This window comes from Amblyraja radiata, chromosome 14 (genome assembly GCF_010909765.2).
Source record: "Amblyraja radiata isolate CabotCenter1 chromosome 14, sAmbRad1.1.pri, whole genome shotgun sequence".
NCBI lineage: Eukaryota > Metazoa > Chordata > Chondrichthyes > Rajiformes > Rajidae > Amblyraja > Amblyraja radiata.
In genome coordinates this window covers 46,025,434-46,049,766 of record NC_045969.1, presented here as the reverse complement: position 1 = coordinate 46,049,766, position 24,333 = coordinate 46,025,434, and the positions used below count along the sequence as shown (strand labels likewise).

Below are 24,333 nucleotides of genomic sequence, written 5' to 3'. Positions count from 1 at the left end.
CCGAATCTGTGCGCAATGCATTTATCTAAATTGAATAGTTCTGTCCATGTGCGATCATACTTTTCCTCATTGCAGTGACTATATGTTCCCTCTGTTTCAATTTTAACGTAATTTTTGTGACCTATATAGAAAAAAGGTTTGGGATTTGGAAGTTCAGATGGGGCTGGTGTATAACAGAGATATCGAATAGCCACACTGGATAAAATAGCCACATAAATATAATTTGATGCATGAAAATGACATAATTTAGAATATAATTAGAATAGGATTAGGATTTGCCGAAATGAGTTAGACTATGGGAAGGACTATGTAATATATCTCCAAAACAAAGTCAAATTCAGTGCAGCCATTTCATTCGAAAGCAGTCAACTTTGAATCACCAACAAAATAATTGAGTACAAGCATGTTACTCATTTCACCAATAACCTGCTCAAAGAGACTACATGTTAAGATTGAAGGCAATGGGAATTTAGGGGGAAATCTTCCACTGGTTTTACTCATAGCCAGTGAAAAGGTGAGAATGGGAATAAAGGTGGCTGTGGTCACTGGTGATCAATCATCTTTCCTGTTTGTCATCACTGTGGGAATTCCTTAAGGCAGTGAATATTGCACATTATCTTCAGTTGCTTATTTTTCCTCTATCGTAAGAAGATGTTTATTGGTTGCACAGCATTTAATTTGTTACTCTTCAGATAATGAAAAAAATCATGCATGCAGTAAGAGGTGGACAAAATCCAGGCATTTGGTGATTCATTAAAATGAACAATAATATTGCACAACTGTCTGGTTATGATCAGCTTCCACATGAGAGTCCAATCACATGCCTCACAAGTGGACTCTATTTACTAATTAGGTGACTTCTGAAAGCAATTGGTTGCACTGGATTTTATTTAGGGGTATCAGAGTAAAGGGGGCTGAATACTTTTGCACGCCACACTTTTCAGTTTTTTATTTGTAAAAAAATTTGAAAACCATGTATCATTTTCCTTCCACTTCACAATTATACGCTACTTTGTGTTGGTCTATCACATAAAATCCCAATAAAATACATTTATGTTTGTGGTTGTAACGTGACAAAATGTGGAAAAGTTCAAGGATTATGAGTCCCTGTGCCGAATTCGCCCAGGTGACCGGCATGGATCAGGCTGCGACTTGGTGCATCCTGGAGGACAACCAGTGGCTGCTGATAGTAAGTACCAAGCACTGGGTACAAACAGTGGAAGATAGTGGACTTCAAATGGGGGTGGTTGGTGAAAGCATCCTGCTTGCCTGCTAGATTTTCCACTTACTGTAACTGCAGGAAAAATGTTCCCAATGTTGGGGGCGTTCAGAACCATGAGTCACAGTTTAAGGATAAGGGGGGGGGGGGGGGGGGGGGGCACAGTTATGACTGAGATGAGGACAAACTTTCTTCACGCAGAGAGTTGTGAATCTGTGGAATTCTCTGCCACAGAAGGCAGTGCAGGCCAATTCATTGGATGTTTTCAAGAGAGAGTTACATTTAGTTCTTGGGGCTAACGACATCAAGGGATATGGAAAAAAAACAGGAAAGAGGTACTGATTTTAGATGAATAGCCATGATCATATTGAATGGCAGTGCTGGCTCGAAGGGCCGATGGCCTATTCCTGCACCTATTTTCTATGCTTAAGTATATGGCAATAAAACTCGATCACTTGATTTTGAAGCACTCATGCATGGTGGAGGTATAATGTAGTCATAGAGTGATACAGTGTGAAAACACGCCCTTCGGCGCAACTTTCCCACACCCGCTAACATGTCCCAGCTACGCTACCTGCTTTTGGTCCATACCTCCAAACCCGACCTATCCATATATCAGTCTAACTTTTTCTTTATTGTTGGGATGGTCCCTGCCTCAACTACCTCCTCTGGCAGCTTGTTCCATACACCCATCACCCTTTGTGTGGATAAAGTTACCTCTTAAAAATACTTCATACAAAAAACATTGAAATCATACTTCTACAGTGCACTAAAACATGATTTTAATACATCAAATTTCAAAAAGTTCCTACCCTGGGAGGGGACACACCCTTCTTCCACACCCTCTCCCCACTCGGTTGCTCCACTCCCTCACCGGGTACCCCCAAGGCCAGTGATCAGTGATCCCCATTTCAAAAATGCTCCAATCCAATTTAAAGCATATATATTGCATTCAAGTGCAAGTTAAAAGACTCGCTACAGTATGCACCATATTGCACAATTTCAAGCTGAAAATGCAAATGTTCCGTACCAATGCGAGGGGGACAGATGATTGCGGGTAAAAATACGCGTGCTGGCCGGATGATTTGGGGTTACACGCCTCATTCGGCCTTTGGGCCATAGGTTGCCGACCCCTGATTTAGAGGGATACTAGACTAAATGCGGACCCGCTGGGTCCCGTTCCCCCAATGCAATATTTCACCAAACTGCACATGTGCAGCCTGCACAGGCGCCACTGCCGTGTTCAAAGTTGTGCCGTTGACGGCAGAAATTAAGTTAAAGTTAATAAAGTGAAGAGAGGTGTAGGTGTTTGTAAAATGGAACAAAACTTACCCGTGGAGCCGTTGGGTCGCCGTTGTGAGGACAGGCAAGTACAGGCGAAAGGAAAAAAAATGGTGATCTGAAAATCTGCAAAGGTCCCAACTGCGCAGGCGCGGATACCGGGTCCACTGCTCACGCGCGGGGCTGACGGGCCTCCCCCAACTGCACAGGCGCGGCCAGCAAGTGGGGATGCTTCTTATTCTCCTTCTTGCGTATGGCATGCATAGCCTAAAGTTGTAGGACAACTTGTCTATGTGATCTTATTTGATTGTGCACACCAGGTTGATTGCATTCGTCGAAACAGGGAGGACGACGTGAAGGTCGCAATCTCCCACCCCGTGGGGACACTGTTTTAAGGTAATTTCAGTTTTAAATGTCAATAACTTGCAAAATATAACATCAATCTGAACGAAACTTGCTACTGCACACCACAGGAAAATTGTGAGTAAGGTGGGCTATTGTAGCCCTATCGTGTACAATTTTTGCGGAGGGAGAGTGAGAGAAAGAAAAAAAAGCAGGCAGGTGGGACTAGTGTAGAAGGGGCAAGTTGGACTGAAGGCCTTGATTCCATGCTGTATGACTCTAGGACTCTCTAATCAAATGCATTTTGTATTTTGCCCTAGCATGTACAATTGAATTAACTAATATTAGGGTAGGTAAACAAATTCATGTGTGTATATATTTATATCATGGTATATGGACACATTTATCTGTTTTGTAGTAAATGCCTACTATTTTCTGTGTGCTTAAGCAAAGCAAGAATTTCATTGTCCTATACAGGGACACGTGACAATAAACTCACTTGAACTTGGTTTTCTTCTCTTACCTATAATTTTGACTGAATATGGTGAAAGAAACTTAATCACCGTGGGCCTAGCTCTTATCCAACTCAAACTTTATTTCAGATTAAATTACATGTTAAATCTGTGTGAATGTTTAGATCCATTGTTTGATAGCAACATGGGATTAGCTAGAAAGAAAATAAATTAATTATCAGATTCCTTTTATGTTTGGTGAATGGTAAATTAAGACATTAAGAAAATAGCCAGAAGAGCATAATAAATTCTGATGTCTGGCACTCGTTTTGCAAGTTTTAATTCACCCTTTGTAACGCAAATATGACAGTACAATGCCATGGAAATGTCATAACTATGAATAAGCTATTTTAGAAAAGCAACACCAGTGGTATCTTAGGTATGAATGGAATACAAAGGCAAGAAAAATCCAGTTTTTTTGGTTATTGCCTCACCAGGAAGGTAATAGAAGAGGTAGTTGCTAAGGCGAATTACTCAACAAAGGCATACTCATAAATAGTGACATTGCACTTTTGGGCAGTGAGAAACAATTAAAAATAAATTCTAGAGCACAGGTGAAAGTGGTGGCCTTTCACATCAACACAACATCAACCAGAACAAGGGGTCACAGTTTAAGGATAAGATGAAATCTTTTAGATCTCTCTCATACCTGCATTAAGGAGGTAATTAAACATACCTGAGCAATTACAAAAGCCTGTGAAGCCATGTGTCCCAAACATTAGGGTGCCCTGAAATGGGGGGGGGGGGAGAACTATGTATAAACACAGCTGTAATTTCTACATGGCGAGACCAAAATGTATAAAAATGGCCTTTAATAAAATCTGACAATGTGCACTTTAACCACGTGTGATTTTTTTTCTATTACAAATCTCAAATTGTGGAGTACAGAGGCAAATAAATAAATGGGTCTGTCCCAAACATTATGGAGGGCACTGAAAGTAATGGTCTTGGTATAATGTTTAGCAGATATTGTGAACAGAAGGGCCTGTTCTTGTGCTAAACTGCATATGTTCTATATCTCTACTTCATACCAAATAACACAGCAAAGGCTATTTTTTTAGTTCACACAAAAAAAAAACAACAGCTAGATAGGGGAAAGTGTAGGATAGGATTTATATCCAATATTGAATATTTCAAAATATCAATTGTAAATATTTTCCATTAAATGCATTCTATTTTATGAGTAAAAACTCTCCAACATTATTGCAATATATTTTATAAGACTGGGCAAACAGGAAAATACTCAAACTGTAATGCACCTTGTAATAACACCATGAGAAATGAGACTTGCTGCTTAACTAGTCACTCAGTGCCAAAGCCTTAGATGATATGGAATGAGGAAGTTATGTCAGGCTAAATATAGAATCTTGCTGCAAAGATAAAAACAAGTGGGAACATTTATCTCTATGAATGTTTGGGTTGGTAAATGGAATGCAGAATAATAATTTATTCTGCCAAAAAGCACAGCAATGTACTTTTTCCAAATAAATTGATTGTTGCCCAAAAAAGATTTTAAATAATGCTGAAGCAAAGCTAACTCCAATTGGTTTGGCTTATTGAAATACAAACTTATTCCTTAAGCACAAATACAAGACGTGTTATAACCTAACAAGGGACTTTAAAAAACATATTTTTTTTTTAAGAACCCAGTTGCTCGTCTTCAAAATCATTAAAATATTGCAATTACAATAAATACCATTATGAATAATTTTATTTGTCTTTTGAGCAAAGTAGTTACTCTTCAGTTGTTACAATAAACTTGTGGGAGGGGGGGGGGGTTTGAACCAGGTCCTCCTTAATGAATTATAAATTTAAGTTCATTAACATACAAAAGGCATCTGTTCAGAATTGTGCTTGAATATAATACATCTCTTCAAAATGTGATTTAGTGAAAATATCATTCCATTAAATTATTTACACGTTGTACAAAATCTTCAAACTTTGTCTTTAAAGTCAATATCCAATGTTTTCATGTATTAATATTGAAGTGGGAAAAATCCATTATTAAAGAATCAGATTTTTCAATATTTCAGCATTCACAAGTTATATATTTCAATTTCAATATTTTCTGTTGATTGAAGCACACATGTGAGTTTATATATAAAAGTAAATATTGTTAAAATATCAAGTATATTTACACTCCAGCCACAATTTGTCAAAATAAGTTATTTGTTCAATTGGAATCCTGAGCCGTTTAGAAACAAAATCATAACAATACATTTCAATTTAAGATGCACCATTCTTCCCAAATATCGCACGAGCTTTCTGAAATTTGTATTTTTGTGGAAACAATAAAAATCACCTGAAACCCATTATTCACTTGTGCCAAAAGTGCACACCACTTTCATTGATGAATGTGGTGAGTAATCAATACTGATTGTATTTTAAAAACAAAAAGTTACTATGCAGTTTATTACAATGAGAAACATGAAAAAGTTGAATATCTTGTATTATTAATGTCCAGATGAGATTTTGCAAGACAAATAAAAATGTAATATCTTGTCCAAATTAGATTCAATGCTTTATAAACCCATCTATATTTTCAATATTCTAACCTTGCAAATGGGCTAACTGGCCACGACAACGTAGGGGAAAATGGCAACAAAACAAATTTTTGATCATAGGTGAGATGCTTGATAAATAATTATGTAATTTACAGAAGTAAACACATTTTAGGAGATTTAGTTAGACTGTAATAAGTTGACAAAAGAGCAATCAGGACATGGACAGTTTGAATAATTCAAACTTAACATGCTGCTTATGCACTTTTGATGGAGAAAGTACAGAAATAGTTACAGCGAAAAGGGCAACATCAACTATATTTTACTTAAACATTTTCAGGAATGGATTAAAATCAACCATTAAATCCTTAAAACGTGATCCTCCAATCAGCCATACCAAGGTGAAGTCTGACACATGCAATAGATATCAATACAATACCCTAAATTTAACAGCATTAGAACTTTCACACACAATCTAAATCCCAATATCTATTCAATGACAACAGCAATGGGGACCATTCTTTGTTACTTATTGAGATTTCATGTGAAGGTGGGCCTCAACTAGAGACCAAGATTAATTAACTGTTGGAATTCTATCATGTTTTGGGGCAGCATTTCTGGTTTATTTCCAAGTTCATGATTGGCAATTAAATAGAATCAATTGTGTTTATATTGAGGTAGAAGACAAGTAAATGTTGCATTAAAAAACTCCAAAGCCATAGTTGTGTCCACCCCAAGTATGATATTAAAAGTGGTAAATTCTCGAGACTAACACTTTCATTCACTGGGAGTAAAATAATGTTTACTTTTCTGCAGACTCTTGCATTTTATTATTGTTCCCAATTGTTCTTGTCCCCCATCAAAAATACCAACTCAATTGAAAAATAAATCAATGATTATCAAATTGTGAATTTCACAAGGATTTCAATTGCAAAGCAGACTGTAAAAACTCACATTACATACAGCACAAGAAAGCCTTCGTCTGTGATAATAAAAATGGCAAATTAATTTTTAATTATTTGAAAAATAAAAAACATCTTGCATCATTGGCAACTTATGGTATGCGTTTAGCTACATTGGGATTTGCAATTTCTTCATACTTCGGAGGATCTTCGTTTTGCCTTCCTTCATCATTAATTCTCAGATTCTCTGCTTGGCCAGTAGCTTCATGATAGGATGGAGGTGAATCTGCATTTAAGAATCCAGACAATCTTACAGGGAATCCATTTTGATTGGAGTTTTCACCAGCTGTGCCTTCCGGTTGCAGGCTACTTAATCTATCAAGTGGACTGACAACAGGATGTTGATTATAACCAAATACTACCACTGATAAGTTTCTGGTGGGTTGGTTTGCCTGGTGTTGAGTATGGGCATAAGTGATTTGCCTGCAATTTGCCTTTCTCACCTGACATCTCCAAATAACAAACAGTATAATAATAATCACAAGAAGACCAGCCATTAGAGGAGCCACAAGGTAAACAGATTCCATATTGATACCAGCACCATTTCCTTCATCCCCATTTTGTCCCTTTATGTAAACTGCCCAGAAGTCATTCTGAAAATAAAGGTAAATCATGTTAAACTGATTTTATACCAAGTTCAGAATAGTGCTTAGACAACATTTTTCTGCACTTCATAAAAATTATATTACAGTTGGGTGAAATTAATTTAACAAAATTATTCAGTTATAAAATGAGAAGGAAAATTATATAGGGGAAAGAAAAATACACATCATTGCAGATTTTCCATGTAAAAGACTGGAATTCAATTGAAGGCCTGTGCTTTAGACAGAACATCTAGACCAAACTAAATTTCTTCAATATCATCATTGGCTTAAGAATGCAAGACAAAGATTATCAATACCAACTACCATAATAAGGACAAAACATTAGAATCCAGATAGACACAACGCTTGAGTAACTCAGCAGGACAAGCAGCGTCCCTGGAGAGAAGGAACGGGTGACGTTTCGGGTAAATATCCTTGACCCAGTCTGAAGAAGGGTCTCGACCTGAAACGTCACCCATTCTTTTTCTCCAGGTATGCTGAATGTTTAGTTTGGCCTAGATGTCCCGCTGAGTTACTCCAGTTTTGTGTGTCCATCTTCAGTTTAAACCAGCATCTGTGGTTCCTTTCTACATATTAGAACCCAGACATTCCGTTGTGAATTTTCCAACTTATCAAATCCTTTTCACTAGCCACAAGGCATGTCAGATGTGTAATGGAATACTCATCACTTACCTGATTGAATGCAACTCCCACATTCAAGCAGCTTGACACCAAGCAGACTAAGTTACTGGTATAGAGACCTCCAGCCTAAACATCCAGAACCCCGACCCCGAAACGTCACCCATTCCTTCTCTCTATAGATGCTGCCTGTCCCGCTGAGTTACTCCAGCATTCTGTGTCTATCTTCAGTTTAAACAAGCATCTGCAGTTCCTTGCTACACACCTCCACCATCAATACGTATTATTCTCATGGTGTACCACAGAAACTTGAAAACACCCTTCAAACATGCAATCTTCATCACCACACTTCCTCCAAATCCCCTCACAGTACCCTCATGAGAAAGATTGTTCTTTCAGATTTCATACTTTCTCAACAATATCATAGGACAAACAATATTTCTTGGCTTAACAAGAAACATACCTATCCTTTGCTTGGCAAATAGGTTATTGCCAGAATCCTTTATTTAATACTTAAATTATCATCCAATTCTATACAAGTGAAACAGCAGAGGATAAAGCAGAGGATAAAGGAGTTAAAAATAAAGAACTGCTTGAAACCGTTGAGAGCTTTCTTGCTCAAATATAAGATGGAATTTTAAATGGCCATCCTTCACATGGGCCCCAGCTATGACAGCCTTTATAGTTAGGTATGTTGAACACTCCTTGTTCCAAACGAGCGAGCGTGAGTCTACAAGGGAATCCATTTCCTTTTCCAACTACACCTTCCCCCACCTGTTCCTTACCACCCACATCTCTCCCCCCGACTTTACAATTCACTCCTCCTCTCCTAATCAGACACTACTTTGTCTCCTTTTCACCTCTCACCTTTATAATTTACTCCACCCATCTACCAATCAAATCCTCCTCACCTTCATCCATCTATTACTTGCCAGGAGCCTCCTCCATTTTCCAGCTTTCTCCCTTCAACTCCAATCAATCAAAAGAAGGGTCCCACCCAAGATGTCATCTGTCCATTCCCTCCTTTGATGCTGCCTGACCTACTGAGTTCCTCCAGCATAATGTGGAAGAAGGAACTGCATAAGCTGGTTTAAACCGAAGATAGACACAAAAAGCTGGAGTAACTCAGCGGGACCAGCAGCATTTCTGTAGAGAAGGAACGGGTTATGTTTCGGTCCGAATCATCACCCATTCCTTCTCTCCAGAGATGCTGCCTGTCTCGCTGAGTTACTCCAGCTTTGTGTCTATCCTCCAGCATAATGTTTTGCTTGGAATTTAAATACATAGAATATGCACATTACACAATGAATTGTAAAGGCCACTTGATAATCCCATTCTTAATTTTAGGCAGATACTAAAATATATATACCACAGCCACAGCAGCTGACATTGTTTATAACAATGAATAGACAGGAAATCTCAGGCTGAAGGAGTTTATTCACAGCAGTTGACAAGATGTCCTAAAATTTTGGCCTTTAGTTTTCAGGAATTCTTTACCAATCTATTTGCAATTTAGAATATTCTTCATTAAATCTGCTTCCTTATTTTCTCTTGCATGCATCCTGTGGTTACAAAAATGGAATGCAGCTTATTTCAATGACTTCCACAACACTGACTGCATGCTCAATTATTTAATTATTTTGAGTTACTTTACAGTTCCGAGCAAATTTTGCATGGGATCGTTGAATGTTATTTAAGAATCCTTTACCAAATTTTGCTTAGTAATTCAATAATTTAATAATAATATTTCATCAAATGGAAATTGATGTATTATATTGCAAAGAACAAACCATTTTACCATTCACGTTCACATTCAGATTTCAGATTTATGGAATTCTAAACTCAAGGTATTAAGGTTAAGTCATATTTAAGACCCAAGACAAGGGAATTGAGGACTACGGAGAATTGATACAGCCATGATCACACTGAATGGCTGGCTTGACGGTTGGAGCGGCGTACACTTTTTATTCTTTTGTAACATGTATTGGGCTTGAGAACAAAAATTTGAATGTGTGTATACCAGTTCTCAGTGTTGAAAGTTCAGTGGTTTTGGCCTATTAATTATTGGCACTTCCCAGTACAAACTTGCATAGAAGGAAAGGCAGAAATTTGGATCAATTTGGATTATGTTCCACTCGGGAACGGAGTAATATTTATCAGGCAAACAGAAATTACTTTTGCTGATTGTTCGATAAATTTAGATTGAGATTCCCAAACATGGAAATACACCTCAGGCACTACATTTACCAAAAAATGATTAAAACCAAATATCCCTTATTTTAGAGTCACACCTGCTTGCATTACTGCTTAATATCAGTATTACTTCCCATCACTACCTTTGCATGCTTTTCTTAACCGTCTTACTTGTCTCTCCAGTGCATCATCTCAGAATCTGGTTGCATCATCCTTTCAGGAAAAGTACCTTTCATTTTTAAAGAATGGATACTCTTAACTCCTTACAATGAGTAGGTAAAGCAAATTGCCACTCATTAGCAAGAGTAGTGTTCAAACCCTTCATGAAAGCAGATGCATCAGTTCAACAGTCAATCAATATAACCCCTGGTCAACTTACTGTCTTCTCATCATTTTCAAAAGCTTCTCTTGCTTCTTCATAAGTACAAACTTCTTCCCGACATTCACGTTCAATGTTTCCCTGTTGCACCTCTTCTAAGAATGTATTTTTTCTTCGATATCTTTTCAGAATAGAGTTAGCCTCGCCTTGCTTCAAGAACACTACAACAAACAAAGTAATTCATGAAACAGTGCCCTGAATGAAGAAAATAATTCATTTAATGTACTAAAATAAAGTACCAATTAGGTCAAATACACCCATCTAAAGAGTTACTGTACAGACCAGGAACCAAACGCTTGAGAGTACGAGAGAAAATGCCCAAGTGGTTTCAAAACTGCAGCAAAATAAATCTGTTGTGCAATGTCACAGGAGTGGCAGGTAAGTGATTAGTAATGAATGTGAATGTGAATTTAATTACCCAGTCTGGTGTAAAAACAACTGGAGTATATTTTAATTTGCTGCTTGTTCCTGCTACCCAAGTGATTGCTGATCATATTACATTTCAATGGAAATTTTTCTGTACAATTAATTCAACATTCTATTCAAAGCAATATGATTTTGAGCTGCTTGGTTACTGACATTATAGAGCAAACTTATAGAGATTTATGTTTTTCAGGTTAGAAGCATAGGAATCCCACGTCTCTCAAAGAGTTGATTTTGGTTCACTCCTGGCAGTATTGAGCTGCCAGATTTATTCTAAATTACTTGGAACAAATATAAAGCCATGCAACATGATGTCCTTGACATGAAGATGCGATTGTCTCCACAGGACTGCGTGGTAAGCACTACAAACTGTTGTTTTGGACAGATCCATTAGCACCACATATCTTGCCAAAGATGAGATCAAAGTTTCTCTCTCACATTGCAGACCCATTCTGGCAGTTCTCTTTCACGACTCAACTAGCACTATTGATTAATGGTGGTGGGTATTGAAGTTCCTCACCCAGAGTATAATTCATGCCATCAATTTTCAGTGTTCTTTCCAAATTTGTTCAAAATGTAACAGACGAGAACAGTATTAAAAACAATAGCCAGTTATAAACTTTTGAACTAACAACATGAAATTTCAGTATCCGGGGATAATCCTCGACAGGTCTCCAAGTTACTCCCTCCCACTATTCTATCACCAGGCCACCACATTTAGCAATTCTGTCCTGCCAATTGGACAAGACATACTCAGGGATTGTTCTAGAATATTGGTATTGGTTTACAGTTTTGGAAGAGTCTGGGATTTGAACGCAATGTTTGATTTGTGTTACACTTGTGTCAATCTGTGTCCCCATCTATCTGTGGAACTGCTCTCCCAATTTAGACAACAATCTCCAAACATGTTTATGCAAAGATTGTCCAGGATCTGCACATACCAAAGAATGTTAATTATACATAGACTTAAAAAGAAACACTTCGCACCATAAGAATTCAGAAGCTCAAGTGGAATAGTGCAAATCAAATCATACAAATCAAAACGCTGGTATTGGGAATATTTTTAGGTGAAACTTTAAAATTAACAATTTTATAATTTAGATTTTTTAAATCTAAACAGCATTCACTAAGAGAATCCGTACTCACCATTTTCCATGACTTTTTAGAGAAAGTAAATCAGGATGTCTGGAAGAAGAAAAATACACATCTTAATGGTGGATTTTCTGCAAGAAATCAATTCCAGGCTCTTTTCACCCATTAAATGAGAAAACCCTCAACTCCTCTAATCTTCACGAATGCAAGGTTTTGTGAAAGGGAGATCTTGCCTGACAAACCTGTTGGAATTCTTTGAAGTAGTAAATAGCAGAAAATACAAAGTCAGTCGATTTTCAAAAGGCCTCTAATAGGGTGCTGCATGCAAGGTTGCTTGAAAGATTTGAGCCCATGGTATCTATCAGTGAATATGCTAGATGGATAGCAAGTTGGCTATAGCTGAAGGCAAAGAATGGCAATAAAGGGGGCTTTTTCTGGTTGACTGAGTGAATTGAAAGCTGTGTGGCCAAGTTTGCAGGTTTTACAAAGATAGGTGGAAGGGCAGGTTGTATAGAGTAAGCAGGGACTCTGCAGAATGACTTGGACAGGTTGGGAGAGCGAGCTGAGAAGCGGCAGATAGAATATAGTGTTGCAAAGTGTGCAGTCATGCATTTTGGTAGTAGGAATAAAGGCACATACTATTTTCTAAATGGGGAGAGAATTCAGAAATCAGAGGTGCAAAGGGACTTGGGAGTGCTGGTGCAGGATTCCCAAAAAGTTAACTTCCAAGTCAAATTGGCAGTAAGGAATGCAATGCTAATATCTATTTCGTGAAGACTAGAATATAAAAACAGAGATGTAACGCCGAGGCTTTAAAAGGCACTGGTCAAACCGCATTTGGACGATTGTGAGCAGATTTAGGCCCCATATCCGAGGAAGGATGTGCTGCTGTTGCAGAGGGCCCAGAGGAGGTTTCAAGAATAATCGCAGGGATGATTGGGTTAACATATTATGAACGTTTGACGGCACTGGGCCTGCACTCGCTGGAATTTAAGATGTGGGGGAAGGGACCTCATTGAAACTCATGGGAGTGTATAGGACTAGAGGCCATACCCTCAGAATAAAAGAACGTACCTTTAGAAAGGAGACGAGGAGGAATTTCTGTAGTCAGAGGGTGGTGAATCTGTGGACTTCATTGTCACAGACAGCTGTAGAGGCCGTCAAAGGATATTTTTAAAGTGAAGATTGACAGATTCTTTATTAGTAAGGGTGTCAGGGGTTATGGGGAGAAGGCAGGAGAAAGGGATTGAGAGGGAAAGATAGATCAGCCATGATTTGAATAGCAGAGTAGACTTGATGGGCCAAATGACCTAATTCTGCTCCCAGAACTTATGAAATGAAAAATACATTGATTATCACGCTATGAAAATATCAGATTTAACCATTTCTTGTTGAAGAAATAAATAAATATAATTAAGTGGCTTTAAAAATGCTAATCTCCAATAATAATATCTGCTGTATTCCTTCCCGATTGAAATGTTCCTTTTTCAATCTAAAAAGAACAGCATTAGCACTAATGTATCAAAAAGGTCAATATCTTTGATTTTGTGACGTACACAAAACAGTGACAAAGAACATTGTAACTACAAAAAAAGAACTACATTCTGTACAAAGACTGCACAGAAAAGGCATGCATGTTGCTAAACGTACTGACCTTTATCTGCTCGAACTATTTTGCTTTAATTTAATATTTTAATGAAAACAGAAACTCAATAAATTCCTCCTTTGGCTTTAACTGCTGGTGACACAGAATGAAACAATCTAATCACTTGTGTACAGAATTATTTTGTACCATGCTCCAAACTGCACCCCAATACAAAAACTGTATGGTTATTGCTATTTGACTAACATGACAAACATATCTCATTACCGCTATCCTTATCAATCATAATTAGAATCTCTCAAAATGGTTTCAGAAGATTTTCACCAACCAACCCTGCTAAAAATCTTCATTAAATCTGGTGTAAACTTCCACAGTTCCGGAATTACCAACCATACAAATAAAGCTTTGAAATATGCAACCTTTATTTGTTGGCTTACACTATTTCAAAGCAGACCAGGTTTACCCCAACTGATACAAAACATTCTGAAGCCAACAACTCCTTGGATGATGTTCAATATTGTTGGCTGGGTTCCACTGATATTTAAGTACATTTCAGTAGATATAATTGAAAAGACACATTTTAAATAAAAGGTTTTGCAGTCATCAGTTTATGCATGCTAATATTTTTTATTCTAAAACACTCAATTTTAAACTAAAAATGTGGCACACATTTTTGAGAATAAGGTTGATTCTACATATCCAAAATTTATACCACCAGATATCCGTACTCAGCAAGACTTAATTCCATAGCAACTATTTTGTAAGAATCTGTGCATGCAAATGTTGTAATTAACAAATTAACATCTCTGGCAAGGTAGCAGCATCCATTGATGCCGTCATTCCGATGATTTCTGTCAAGTTTCTTTTTTGGATAGAAGGACAATTTCACAATTTTCAGAGGAAATAAAACTAGTTTGGATGGTGCATCCAAGATCTGCACAAACCAGGCAGATTGATGCGTCCCAAATCTACAGCTATCATAAAAACAGAAATAAGGTAATATAAGTGGGAGGAGCAGAATTAGGCCATCAAGTCTACGCCATTCAATCTTGGCTGATCTATCTCTCCCTCCTTACCCCATTCTTCTGACTTTTTCCTCCCATACTAATCAAGAATCTACCTCTGCTTTAAATTTTTCAATTGACGGGCCTACAACCTTCTGTGACAAAGAATTCCAATGACAAAATAATTCAAATGACAAAGATTTGAGAAAAAAAAATCAATACCAGTTTAGAGTGAGAGAGGAAGTACCCATTTAAAAATCAAAACAATGGTTTCTATCCAAAAAATAAACTTGACAGAAGGACAATTTCCCCATTTTCACAGGAAATGAAACTAGTTTGGTTGGTGCATCCAAGATCTGCACCAAAACCAGGCAGATTGAAGCGTCCCGAATCTACAGCTATCAGAAAAACAGAAATAAGGTCATAAGTAGTAGGAGCAGAATTAGGCTATTCGGGCCATCAAGTCTACACCATTCAATCATAGCTGATCTATCTCTCCCTCCTTACCCAATTCGTCTGACTCTCCACCCCCCCCCATAACCCTTGACACCAGTACTAATCAAGAATCTATCTCTGCTTTAAATTTCTCAATTTTACAACCTGTGGCAAAGAATTCCAATGACAAAAAAAATTCAAATTACAAAGATTTGAGAAAAAAACAGTTTAGAGTGAGAGAGGAAGTACCGTTTAAAAATCAAAAACAAAACGCCAGATGAAAAACTATTTGTCCAGTCACTACGACAGGGCGAGGAAGGAAAAGGAAAAGGTTACTTCAATTATCCGGCCAAGCCGTAACAATACTCACAGCAAAATAACTCCTAATACTCCATGGTCAGACGGCAAGTATTTAGTGGACACCAAAATATTATTGAAATGCTTTTTCTGTACTGTACTTCCAACACATATCCAATTATCATGTCCTATAAAAAAGACGGTTACTGAACGCGTATTCAAACGTGCGGATTGTTAAACTCACCTCGGGAAGTAAATAAAATGATTTGATCGTATTTTTGATCACTCTATAGTGCACAGATGGATGTTCAATCGTCAATTAGACGAAAACAATACTTAAACGTGGAAAGTCAATGTTGTACGTCGCGAGCCCTGCTGCCTAATCCCCAACTCCACACTGTCTAACTCTACACAGAAGAGCTTATTAAAAGGAATGTTCTTTCAATGCCTCAACTCACATGATCACAAAACACGGACCGCATTAATCAGTAACAGCGCAGCCGAAAGAGAGCGAAGGCAAGACCAAGCGCCGTCAACTCCACTTTAATCCAATTTCAGTTTTCCCCTCTTTCAAATAACCACTGTTATATTATCGAGGCAATTGCAAAAACAACTTTAGAACTATGTGCAGAGAATAGGTTCCAGGATAAAGAGGGAATAATTACCGCACTTTATTCCTCCTCTCGGAAAGCACCCACCGCCCTACAAAGTTTCCGTCCACGATGAAGGCATGCGCATGCGCACCCTAAGCATCAGCACGACCTTTAAATTGTCAGAATCCACAACTTGCAGGGGGAACGCCTTAAAGGAGCAGATACACATTATTGTTTTTTGGGGGGGGCAATTTCAGTCCCATTGTTCGCCTTTTAAGAAAGGTAGAGCATTTCAGTGTAGTTCTTGCTGATAACAATCATTGGAAGTTGTAAAGTTAAAGCTATCAAACTTTGCAACTCCTCCACCTTCTGTCGTGAGGTAGACTGAGACTGACTGCCCCCCCCCCCCCTCCTCCCCCCATCCGCAATCTTTGCACACCCCCAATCCTTTCCAATAGTCACTTTAATTTCATGTTTTATGTATTTTATGGTTTTATGACCGTTGGCAGATTAATTTCCCTCCTGGGATAAATAAAGTTCTATCGTGTAGTATCGTATGATTTTGACCACTTCCAGCATCAGGCATTAATACAGTTTTACATACTTATTGTTCAGTTTAGAGATACAGCATGGAAACAGTACCTCTGGAGACATCCGTTCACACTAGTTCTATGTTATCCCATTTTCTCCACCACTGCCTACACAGTCGGGATCAATTTTAGAGGCCAATAAGCGAGTTTGGTATTCTGACTGCGCATGCCCAGGTCATAGGTCACTCGCTATAAACATTCTCGGTAGCTTTGCTGCTGCGTTGTGTGCAGGCTTGCGTTTCGTCTGTGGTCGGAGTTGGGCCCGGGTCTTCGGCACTGCGAGCACTGTTGAGTTGCTGCTATGCCGTCCCCGTCTCCTCCCGGGTGTCCCGTCCCTGTCCGAGAACTGCCGGTGGTGTCCGAGGCGGCCCTGGGCTGGTGGGGCGGTGGCGGGGATACACATGGGGTGCTGTGGTGGCTCGGCGTGTCAGGCAACATTTCTGGAGAAGGGTCTCGACCCAAAACGTCACCCATTTCTTTTCTCCGGAGATGCTGCTTGTCCCGGTAAGTTGCAGTAACATTTTGTGTGTATCCCCGTTGATGGCTGGTGCTTGGCTTTCGCCGACGCTGGGGGTTTGGCTCGCAGCCACTGGGTGAGGCAGGGGGTGTTGCTGGCGGTCCCCGGCCCGTCAGGGAGCGGGTTCCTCGGGAGTTGGAGAGGGGTTGGGCTGGAGATGGCGCTTCTTCTCCGTGCTGTCTGTGGGCCGCTGCTCCTCTGGGCCATGGTCCCGTCCGTCCAGACGTCTCCGGCCGCCCCCCGGGCAGGGACGGTCCAGCGGCGGTTCGGCAGCGCTTGCGGAGCAGGGGACCCGGGTTCAATCCTGGCTTCGGATGAGGCGCGGGTCTGCCGAGAATGTCTCTCCGCCGGTCCGGTCTCTCCCCGTCTCCCACTTGCATCTGCCCCCTTGCTGTTCCACCCCTACCTGGGACCCCTGTTCCTCAGATTAAATATATTTTTACACATAAATCATGAATAAAGGTAAGAATTTATGGTTTATGCAGCCAGCGCTTTGTTCGCTGATTCTTTATAGCGAGTGACCTTTGACAAATCCTATGATTCTTTGTGTTTTTCGTAATACTGAACTCGCTTATTAACCTACAAACCTGCATATCTCTGAAACACCTGGAGGAAACCCACATGAACACAAGGAGAACGTGCAAACTCCACACATGCAGCCGCCGATGGGATGATCGAAACCGATGGTGCAACTCAAAGCGCAGAGAATAGATGTCCATGGCACTGTGAGGCAGCAGCTCTACCAGCTGTGCAAGTGTGTAGATATGATAACTGTCATTTTTTTTAGCTTTTATACGATTGAGGGAAATGTGAATTGAAATGCTACTTACAACAATCTTTCTTTGCATATATTGTCTTGCCAGGTGGGTACAAAAAAAAGAGATGAGATGAGTGAGGTCTCAAGTCGTCAGTAGAGGAGGTGGACACTGCTGTGCCTTGATTTGCCTTGACCCCTCATTAGACTTCTCCATTTTGTTGCACGGGGTGAAAGAGGTTGCCGAAGTAGCTTTGGTAATCTTTCCCCATCCAGTTAGTCATCTTATGGTGGAGCTTCTTGATTAATCCATCTCAGCCATGTTTGGCCAGGAAAATTTAAACCTCTCCTTGCTGTTTGTAATGCTGCTGTTAGTTCATCAGATTGTTTGAAACATTTTTTGATTGATTGAAAGATACAGCATGGACACTGGCCAATCATCCCACCTGGTCCGTGTGGACCATCGATCACCTTTTACACTAGTCCCGTTATCCCACTTTTACATCCACTCCGGACACAATTGAGACAATTTTAGAAGCCAATAAACCTACAACCCACAGAGGAGGAAACTGGAGCACCCGGCAGTAACCCACATGGACAGAGAGAGATAATGTGCAAACTCCACACAGACAGCTCCTACGGTCAGGATTGAACCTGTGTCTCTGGCACTACGAGGCAGTGGCAATGATCCAGACCTGAAACGTCACCTATCTATATGTTGCCTGACTTGCTGAGTTACTCCAATCCAGCACCTTGTGTATTTTTGTTTGTAAACCAGTTCCTTGTTCTGTTGTCAATTGTTTTCTGGTATTCATAAACTGGTGTTCCTTTAAGCGAGTTCAGTGATTTAAAAATTCAACAACTTTTATTTATATTCCTCCCAAAGATGATTAACTGAACAGGGTGTTACTATTGTTTATGGATAATGAAGCACCAAGAAAAAGATTAGCAGGTCATGCAAACTGATGGCTGTCCAGTTTTACTGCTCACTTTCCAATGGAAGACAGATTCACCCTTACACAGCAACATTGGCCTCTAAAATGAGAAAATTGTTACAAGGTTAGCTATTGTTTAGAAATGTTTTTGTGAGTATTGGCACCTGTATTAAACGGTGCAATTTTCGTTTGAAATGTAAAAAAAACTGTAAAGATCAATACTATCCTTGCATGCAACAGGACACCTTATTTTAGTACAAAAGTACATATATGGCAAAAAACATATATATTTCAGAAAAGGGTCAGTGCAATCCTGAACTTGCCTCTGTACGCTTAACATACATCATGCCGTGAGTTCTCACTTCACCTGAATCAGAATGGAAAAAAAATGGCAGAATATTTCTACACATTTGAAAGATCAATGTTAACTTTATCTGCATATTGGAGATTTCATTTCTATTTATGTTAAGTTTGTAACATGTTGTAAAAGCTGTATATATTTCAGATAAAGATTGCTGTAATCCTGAATTCATCTGAGCACAATTAAGATAAAATAAAGATTAAGTAAATCATGCAGAGATTTATATATGTGTGGTCACGTCATGTGAATAAGGGGGTGGGAGATTGCAACCTTCACGTGGTCCACCCTGTTTTCGACGAATATAATCAACCTGGCTGTGCAATCAACTTTAGGCTGTGCACGCCATATATAAGATGTGAATAAGAATGGAAGAGATTGCCAGTAACAGAAATTGCACACAAAATTTCTATTAAAATATGCAGTTTAATACCACCTTGAGAATATGTCCCTTTGAAACTGCTGCAGTCACAGCAGATCAAGTAGCACAATGGAGAGAGAAACAAAGTAAATGTTTTGGTTGTGGACCTTCCATCAGAATTGGTAAAGTGAGAAAAGAAACATGGTTTAAGTTGCATAGGTGGAGCAGGAGGGAAAAACAGCATTCTGAACTGTGTGGGAAGGAACTGCAGATGCAGTTCCTTTGGTTATGCAGGACAGGCAGCATCTCTGGATAAATTATTCCTTTTTCTCCAAAGATGCTGTCTGACCCGTTGAGTTACTGCAGCATTTTGTGTCTATCATAGTCATAGAATGATACAGTGTGGAAACAGGCCCTTCGGCCCAACTCGCCCACACCGGCCAACAACGTCCCAGCTATACCAGTCCCACTTGGTCCATATACCTCCAAACCTGTCCTATCCATGTACCCGTCTTCTGAACTATTCTCTTCACAACTCATTGGTCCATTATTCCATTCCCGTCCTCTTGGCACTTCCCCACATAACCAAAGGAAATGTATCATTTCTGAGAGTCACACGAGTAATACAGCATGGAAAAAAGCCCTTTGGCTCAACTTGACTATCTAAGCTAGTCCCATTTGCCCATGTTTGGCCCATATCCCTCTGAACCTTTTCTATCCATGGGTCTGTCCAAATGTCTTTTAAAATTTATTATACCAAGCTCAATCACTTTCTGTGGCTGCTTGTTCCATATACTCACCATGCTTTGTGTGAATAAGGTGTCCTTCATTTTCCTATTAAATCTTTCCCCTTTTACTTTAAACGTTGTTTTTTTGATCCTCTGTCCCTGGGAAATTGCATTTACCCTATCTATAAGATTAACCCTCAGTCTCCTACATGCCAAGGAATAAAGTCACCACCCTGGAGACACAAGAAACTGCACATGCTGGAATCTTGAGCAAAAGACAAAGTGCTGGAGGAACTCAGTAGGTCAGGCAGCATCTGTAGGGCGAATGTACAGGCGACATTTCGGGTTGGGACCATTCATCAGACTGATGGGAGCAAAGACATTTTAGGCTCTGGTCCCAACCAAAGAAGCTGAAATGCATTTCTTACAGACAGCCCCATCAGTCTGAAGAGGCGTCCGGTCCATTCCCTCCATAGACACACAAAATGTTGGAGTAACTCAGTGGGACAGGCAGAATGAACAGGAGACGTTTTAGGTCGAGATCCTTTCCCTCCACAGATTCTGCCTGATCAGATGGGTCCGCCCTGAACTTTGCGTTTTACTCCTCGCCACCCTGTCTACCTGCAATGCCGCTTTCAGGAAACCATGAACTTATATTCATGGGTCTCTGATTTAAAATCTTTGAAACTCGATGATTTTCACCACGAAGCAACTTCTCCCCACACGAGTACCTCTTAGCACTGAAAATGGACAAAGATTCAGCGGCCGTACATTCCAAGGCTCTTACGCATGGACAGCGGGGACATTTACAATGGTCATTTTTCTTTGGAAAAAAAGCTTTAAATATCCCGATATGCCAGGGATATTCCAGACGATCGTGTGTTTTTTTTTTTAATGTGGCTTTTTGTTTACGAATCTGTACAAACTGAGTAAGCTGCTGGGTTTACCCGCGGTTGCCAGGCAATGGCGAGTGGCTGGAGGCGCCGCAGCTCCATGGAGACGGCCAGTTGGTGCTGAGACGAAGCCAACAGCAGGCCGGAGGAGAGGGTCAGGCCACAAGCTTCTCCGGCCGCACACATGGATATTCTGGGCGTGAGGACCTCGCACTCTGAAATCATATTCACTGCCACGGAACCCAGGCAAACGTACCGTACAACACTCACCGTGCTAAACATCAGTAGCGTCTCCAGAATGGTGATCGTTCGTCCATCAAAGAGCAAGGTAAATCTGCCCTCCCACCAGAGGACACATGTTTAAGGTGAAGGGGAAACGATTCAATTGGAATCTGAGGGGTAACTGTTTCATACAAACGGTGGTGGGGGTATGGAACAAGCTGCCAGAGGCAGGGACTATCCTAACGTTTAAGAAACAGTTAGATGGTTACATGATTTCAAGAGAGAGTTAGATATAGCTCTTAGGATAAAGGAATCAAGGGATATGGGGAGAAAGCAGGAACGAGGTACTGATTTTGGATGATCAGCCATAATCATATTAAATGGTGGTGCTGGCTCAAAGGGCCGAATGGCCTACTCCTGCACCTGTTTTCTATGTTTCATTGTTTACATGGATAGGACAGGTTTTGGAGTTATATGGACTAAACGCAAGCAGGTGGGACCAATGTAGCTGGGACATGTTGGGCCGAAGGGCCTGTTTCCACACTGTATCACTATGACTATGACATCAAGGAGAAAGTTGGCAGAACTGCGATCAAATGGAATTGCACATTGATTAAGATTATTATCTATATATTGTACCAAACCTTCTGGTAAAGGTTTGATACAATACACTCCCATGTGGCCGATTGCATGACGCACAATACTTTGTGTAGCAAGGAACTGCAGATGCTGGTTTACACCGAAGATAGACACAGAATGCTGGAGTAACTTAGCGGGACAGACAGCATCTCTGGGTAGAAGGAATGGGTGACATTTCATGGTCGAGACCCATCTTCAGACAGAGTCAGGGGAGAGGGAGACAGAGATAAGGAAGTGTAAGGTGTGAAACGAGCCATCAAAGGGTATAAAGTTCAAGGATAATGTAGAATAAATCATTGTTAGCTAGGAGAAGGTGACAACCAAGCAAACAGAGATAAGATTAAAAGCTTTGCGTTTGCACATTGCATAAAAGTAACTCCAATAGCACCCACACGATCTACCTCATATATGACATACATTCGGCGAATATATGACATACAGTCGGCGTATATATGAGGTAGATGTGATGGACTCGTGGAGGCGGATTTAAGCTGTGCCTGTAGCTGTGGTACAAATCCATGTGCTATCATGTCCTTGAGGATCTTCATATGGTCAATGCAAACTGGCAGAACTGTTACTTCCAGAAAAAGAGATTAATACGTTATTTATTCCAACTACTTAAATGATACATAATTAAACCTTAAAGTTGAAGATACCTCCAAAAGTAAGTGTCTACCCATCACCTCATCCACATCACGTGCCAAGAAAACACCATTTGCACAATCAGATTTGACACAGTTGCAATAAGAATAGGGTAGCCTTGCTTCCACACCATGAGCAAATGGTGTCTTCTAGCAGCTGAAGGGAAAAGAATCCCTGCAGATTCCAGAAATCTGAAGTAGAAATAGAATGCTAGAGGAGCTCAGTGTCACTGGGGAGAGGAACAGTCGATATTTCAGTTCAAGGACCCTCCATAAATGAAAAAGTGAGAAAAACATTTTATTTGTCTTACTTTGATCTGTAACCTTTCATATTATATGCCCATGGTTCTCTCCAACCACCCCTCTCTGCAACTTAAAACATGCTTTTTTTCTTATTTTACCAGTTTCTTTCCTCATTCGCTGCATAATTTGCTGAATGCTTTTATCTTTCTCTGATTTTATGTCTATCTTCATGCTAGATTATATCATGATTAATGGACAACAGGGTCAGTAAGTAAAGATCATGTAAATTGCTTCTTTGGGGACCATTGTATGAGTGTTGCTAGACTCTACTTCCTAAGAAGATTGTGGAAATTCGGTATGTCAATGGATACTCTCTTGAACCTCCTCAGGTGTATGGTAGAGAGCATATTAACTGGTTTCATCACGCCTGGTTCAGCAACTCAAATGTCCAGGAACAAAGGAGATTACAAAAAGTGTTGGACATTACCTGGACCATCACAGCTTCTGACCTTCCCTCTATCAAAGGGATCTATAGGGGGCGCCGCCTCAAAAACGCACCCAGCATCATCAAGGACCAACAACACCCTGGCCATACTTTCATTTCACACAGAACATTGTGAAGAAGATAAAAGAGTCTGAAAACCATTGAATTGATTGAATTGAATTTATTGGTCATTCAAAAAATTTGAACGAAATGTCGTTACCATGGTACAGGTTCAGGAATAAATTCTTCTCAACAACCTCAGGTTATTGAACACTAAACTAAATTGTCTTGGTTGCACGTAGTACTTTTGTCTTTTGCTTGGGGTATTATAAATTTTTAAACAGTTGTGGAATATTTTTTTGGTTGTTTTTGTTATCTATTGAGTACTGTGTTTACATATTTGTTGTGCTGCTGCAGGTAAGATTTTCATGGTTCCTTTTCAGTACATATGACTAAACATTCTTGACTCTTGTTAGTGAAAGTATAACACCATTTAAGTAAAAATGAGACACAATATGTCTGGACCCAGAAGAAGTAAGATAGATGCTACGTGAGTACTTTGCATTGGGATTCACCAAGGAGAAGGACATAGAGCATTGTGATATCAGTGTGGGCTATGTTATGGCAGTTTGAGCTCAAGAAGGACAGGTGTTGGGTCTGTGCAAGAATATTTAAGTGGGTGCCTCCAGGGTCTGATGGAATCTATCCCAGGTTATTGATACAGGTAAGAGAGGAGATTGCTGGGGCCTTGATTTAGATCTTTGTCTTCTTTCCAGTAGCAGGTGAGGTACCTAAGGAATGGAGAGTAGCCAATACTGTTCCTTTGTTTACAAATGGCATAGGGATAAACTACAAAATTATAAGATGGTGAGTCAAGAGTCAAGTCAAATCAAGTTAAGAGAGTTTTAT

General features: G+C 39.7%; 2 protein-coding genes across 6 annotated transcripts in view; one reads left to right on the top strand and one right to left on the bottom strand.

Moving 5' to 3' along the window:
- Positions 1 to 5,047: 5,047 nt before the first annotated feature.
- Positions 5,048 to 16,233, bottom strand: prrg1 (proline rich and Gla domain 1). 5 transcript variants are annotated; one of them, XM_033033213.1, is made up of 5 exons: positions 16,132 to 16,205; positions 15,540 to 15,654; positions 12,182 to 12,220; positions 10,613 to 10,773; positions 5,048 to 7,410 (listed from the first exon to the last, which is right to left on the bottom strand). In XM_033033213.1, exons 3-5 carry the CDS (start codon positions 12,189 to 12,191, stop codon positions 6,910 to 6,912), a joined length of 672 nt encoding a protein of 223 aa, XP_032889104.1. In that variant the 5' UTR covers positions 12,192 to 12,220; positions 15,540 to 15,654; positions 16,132 to 16,205; the 3' UTR covers positions 5,048 to 6,909. The 5 variants fall into 5 exon arrangements, with proteins under 5 accessions (XP_032889104.1, XP_032889103.1, XP_032889105.1 ...); XM_033033212.1 differs by lacking the exon at positions 15,540 to 15,654 and having other exon boundaries at positions 16,132 to 16,233; XM_033033214.1 differs by lacking the exon at positions 15,540 to 15,654 and having other exon boundaries at positions 16,137 to 16,202.
- A 4,687-nt stretch (positions 16,234 to 20,920) lies between these two features.
- The window catches only part of cfap47 (cilia and flagella associated protein 47), a 433,070-nt gene continuing 429,657 nt past the window's right edge, over positions 20,921 to 24,333 (top strand). Inside the window, exon 1 of the mRNA XM_033032292.1 lies at positions 20,921 to 21,523. Within this exon, the coding sequence (XP_032888183.1) occupies positions 21,380 to 21,523 (144 nt within the window). The 5' untranslated portion in view covers positions 20,921 to 21,379. The remainder of the gene's footprint in view (positions 21,524 to 24,333) is intronic.

Excerpts from the sequence above, each read along its gene's own strand:
- prrg1 (XM_033033212.1), bottom strand. Across the intron at positions 7,411-10,612 it reads TTGAAAATGATGAGAAGACA|AATGACTTCTGGGCAGTTTA; the intron begins GTAAGTTGACCA and ends CTTTATTTTCAG.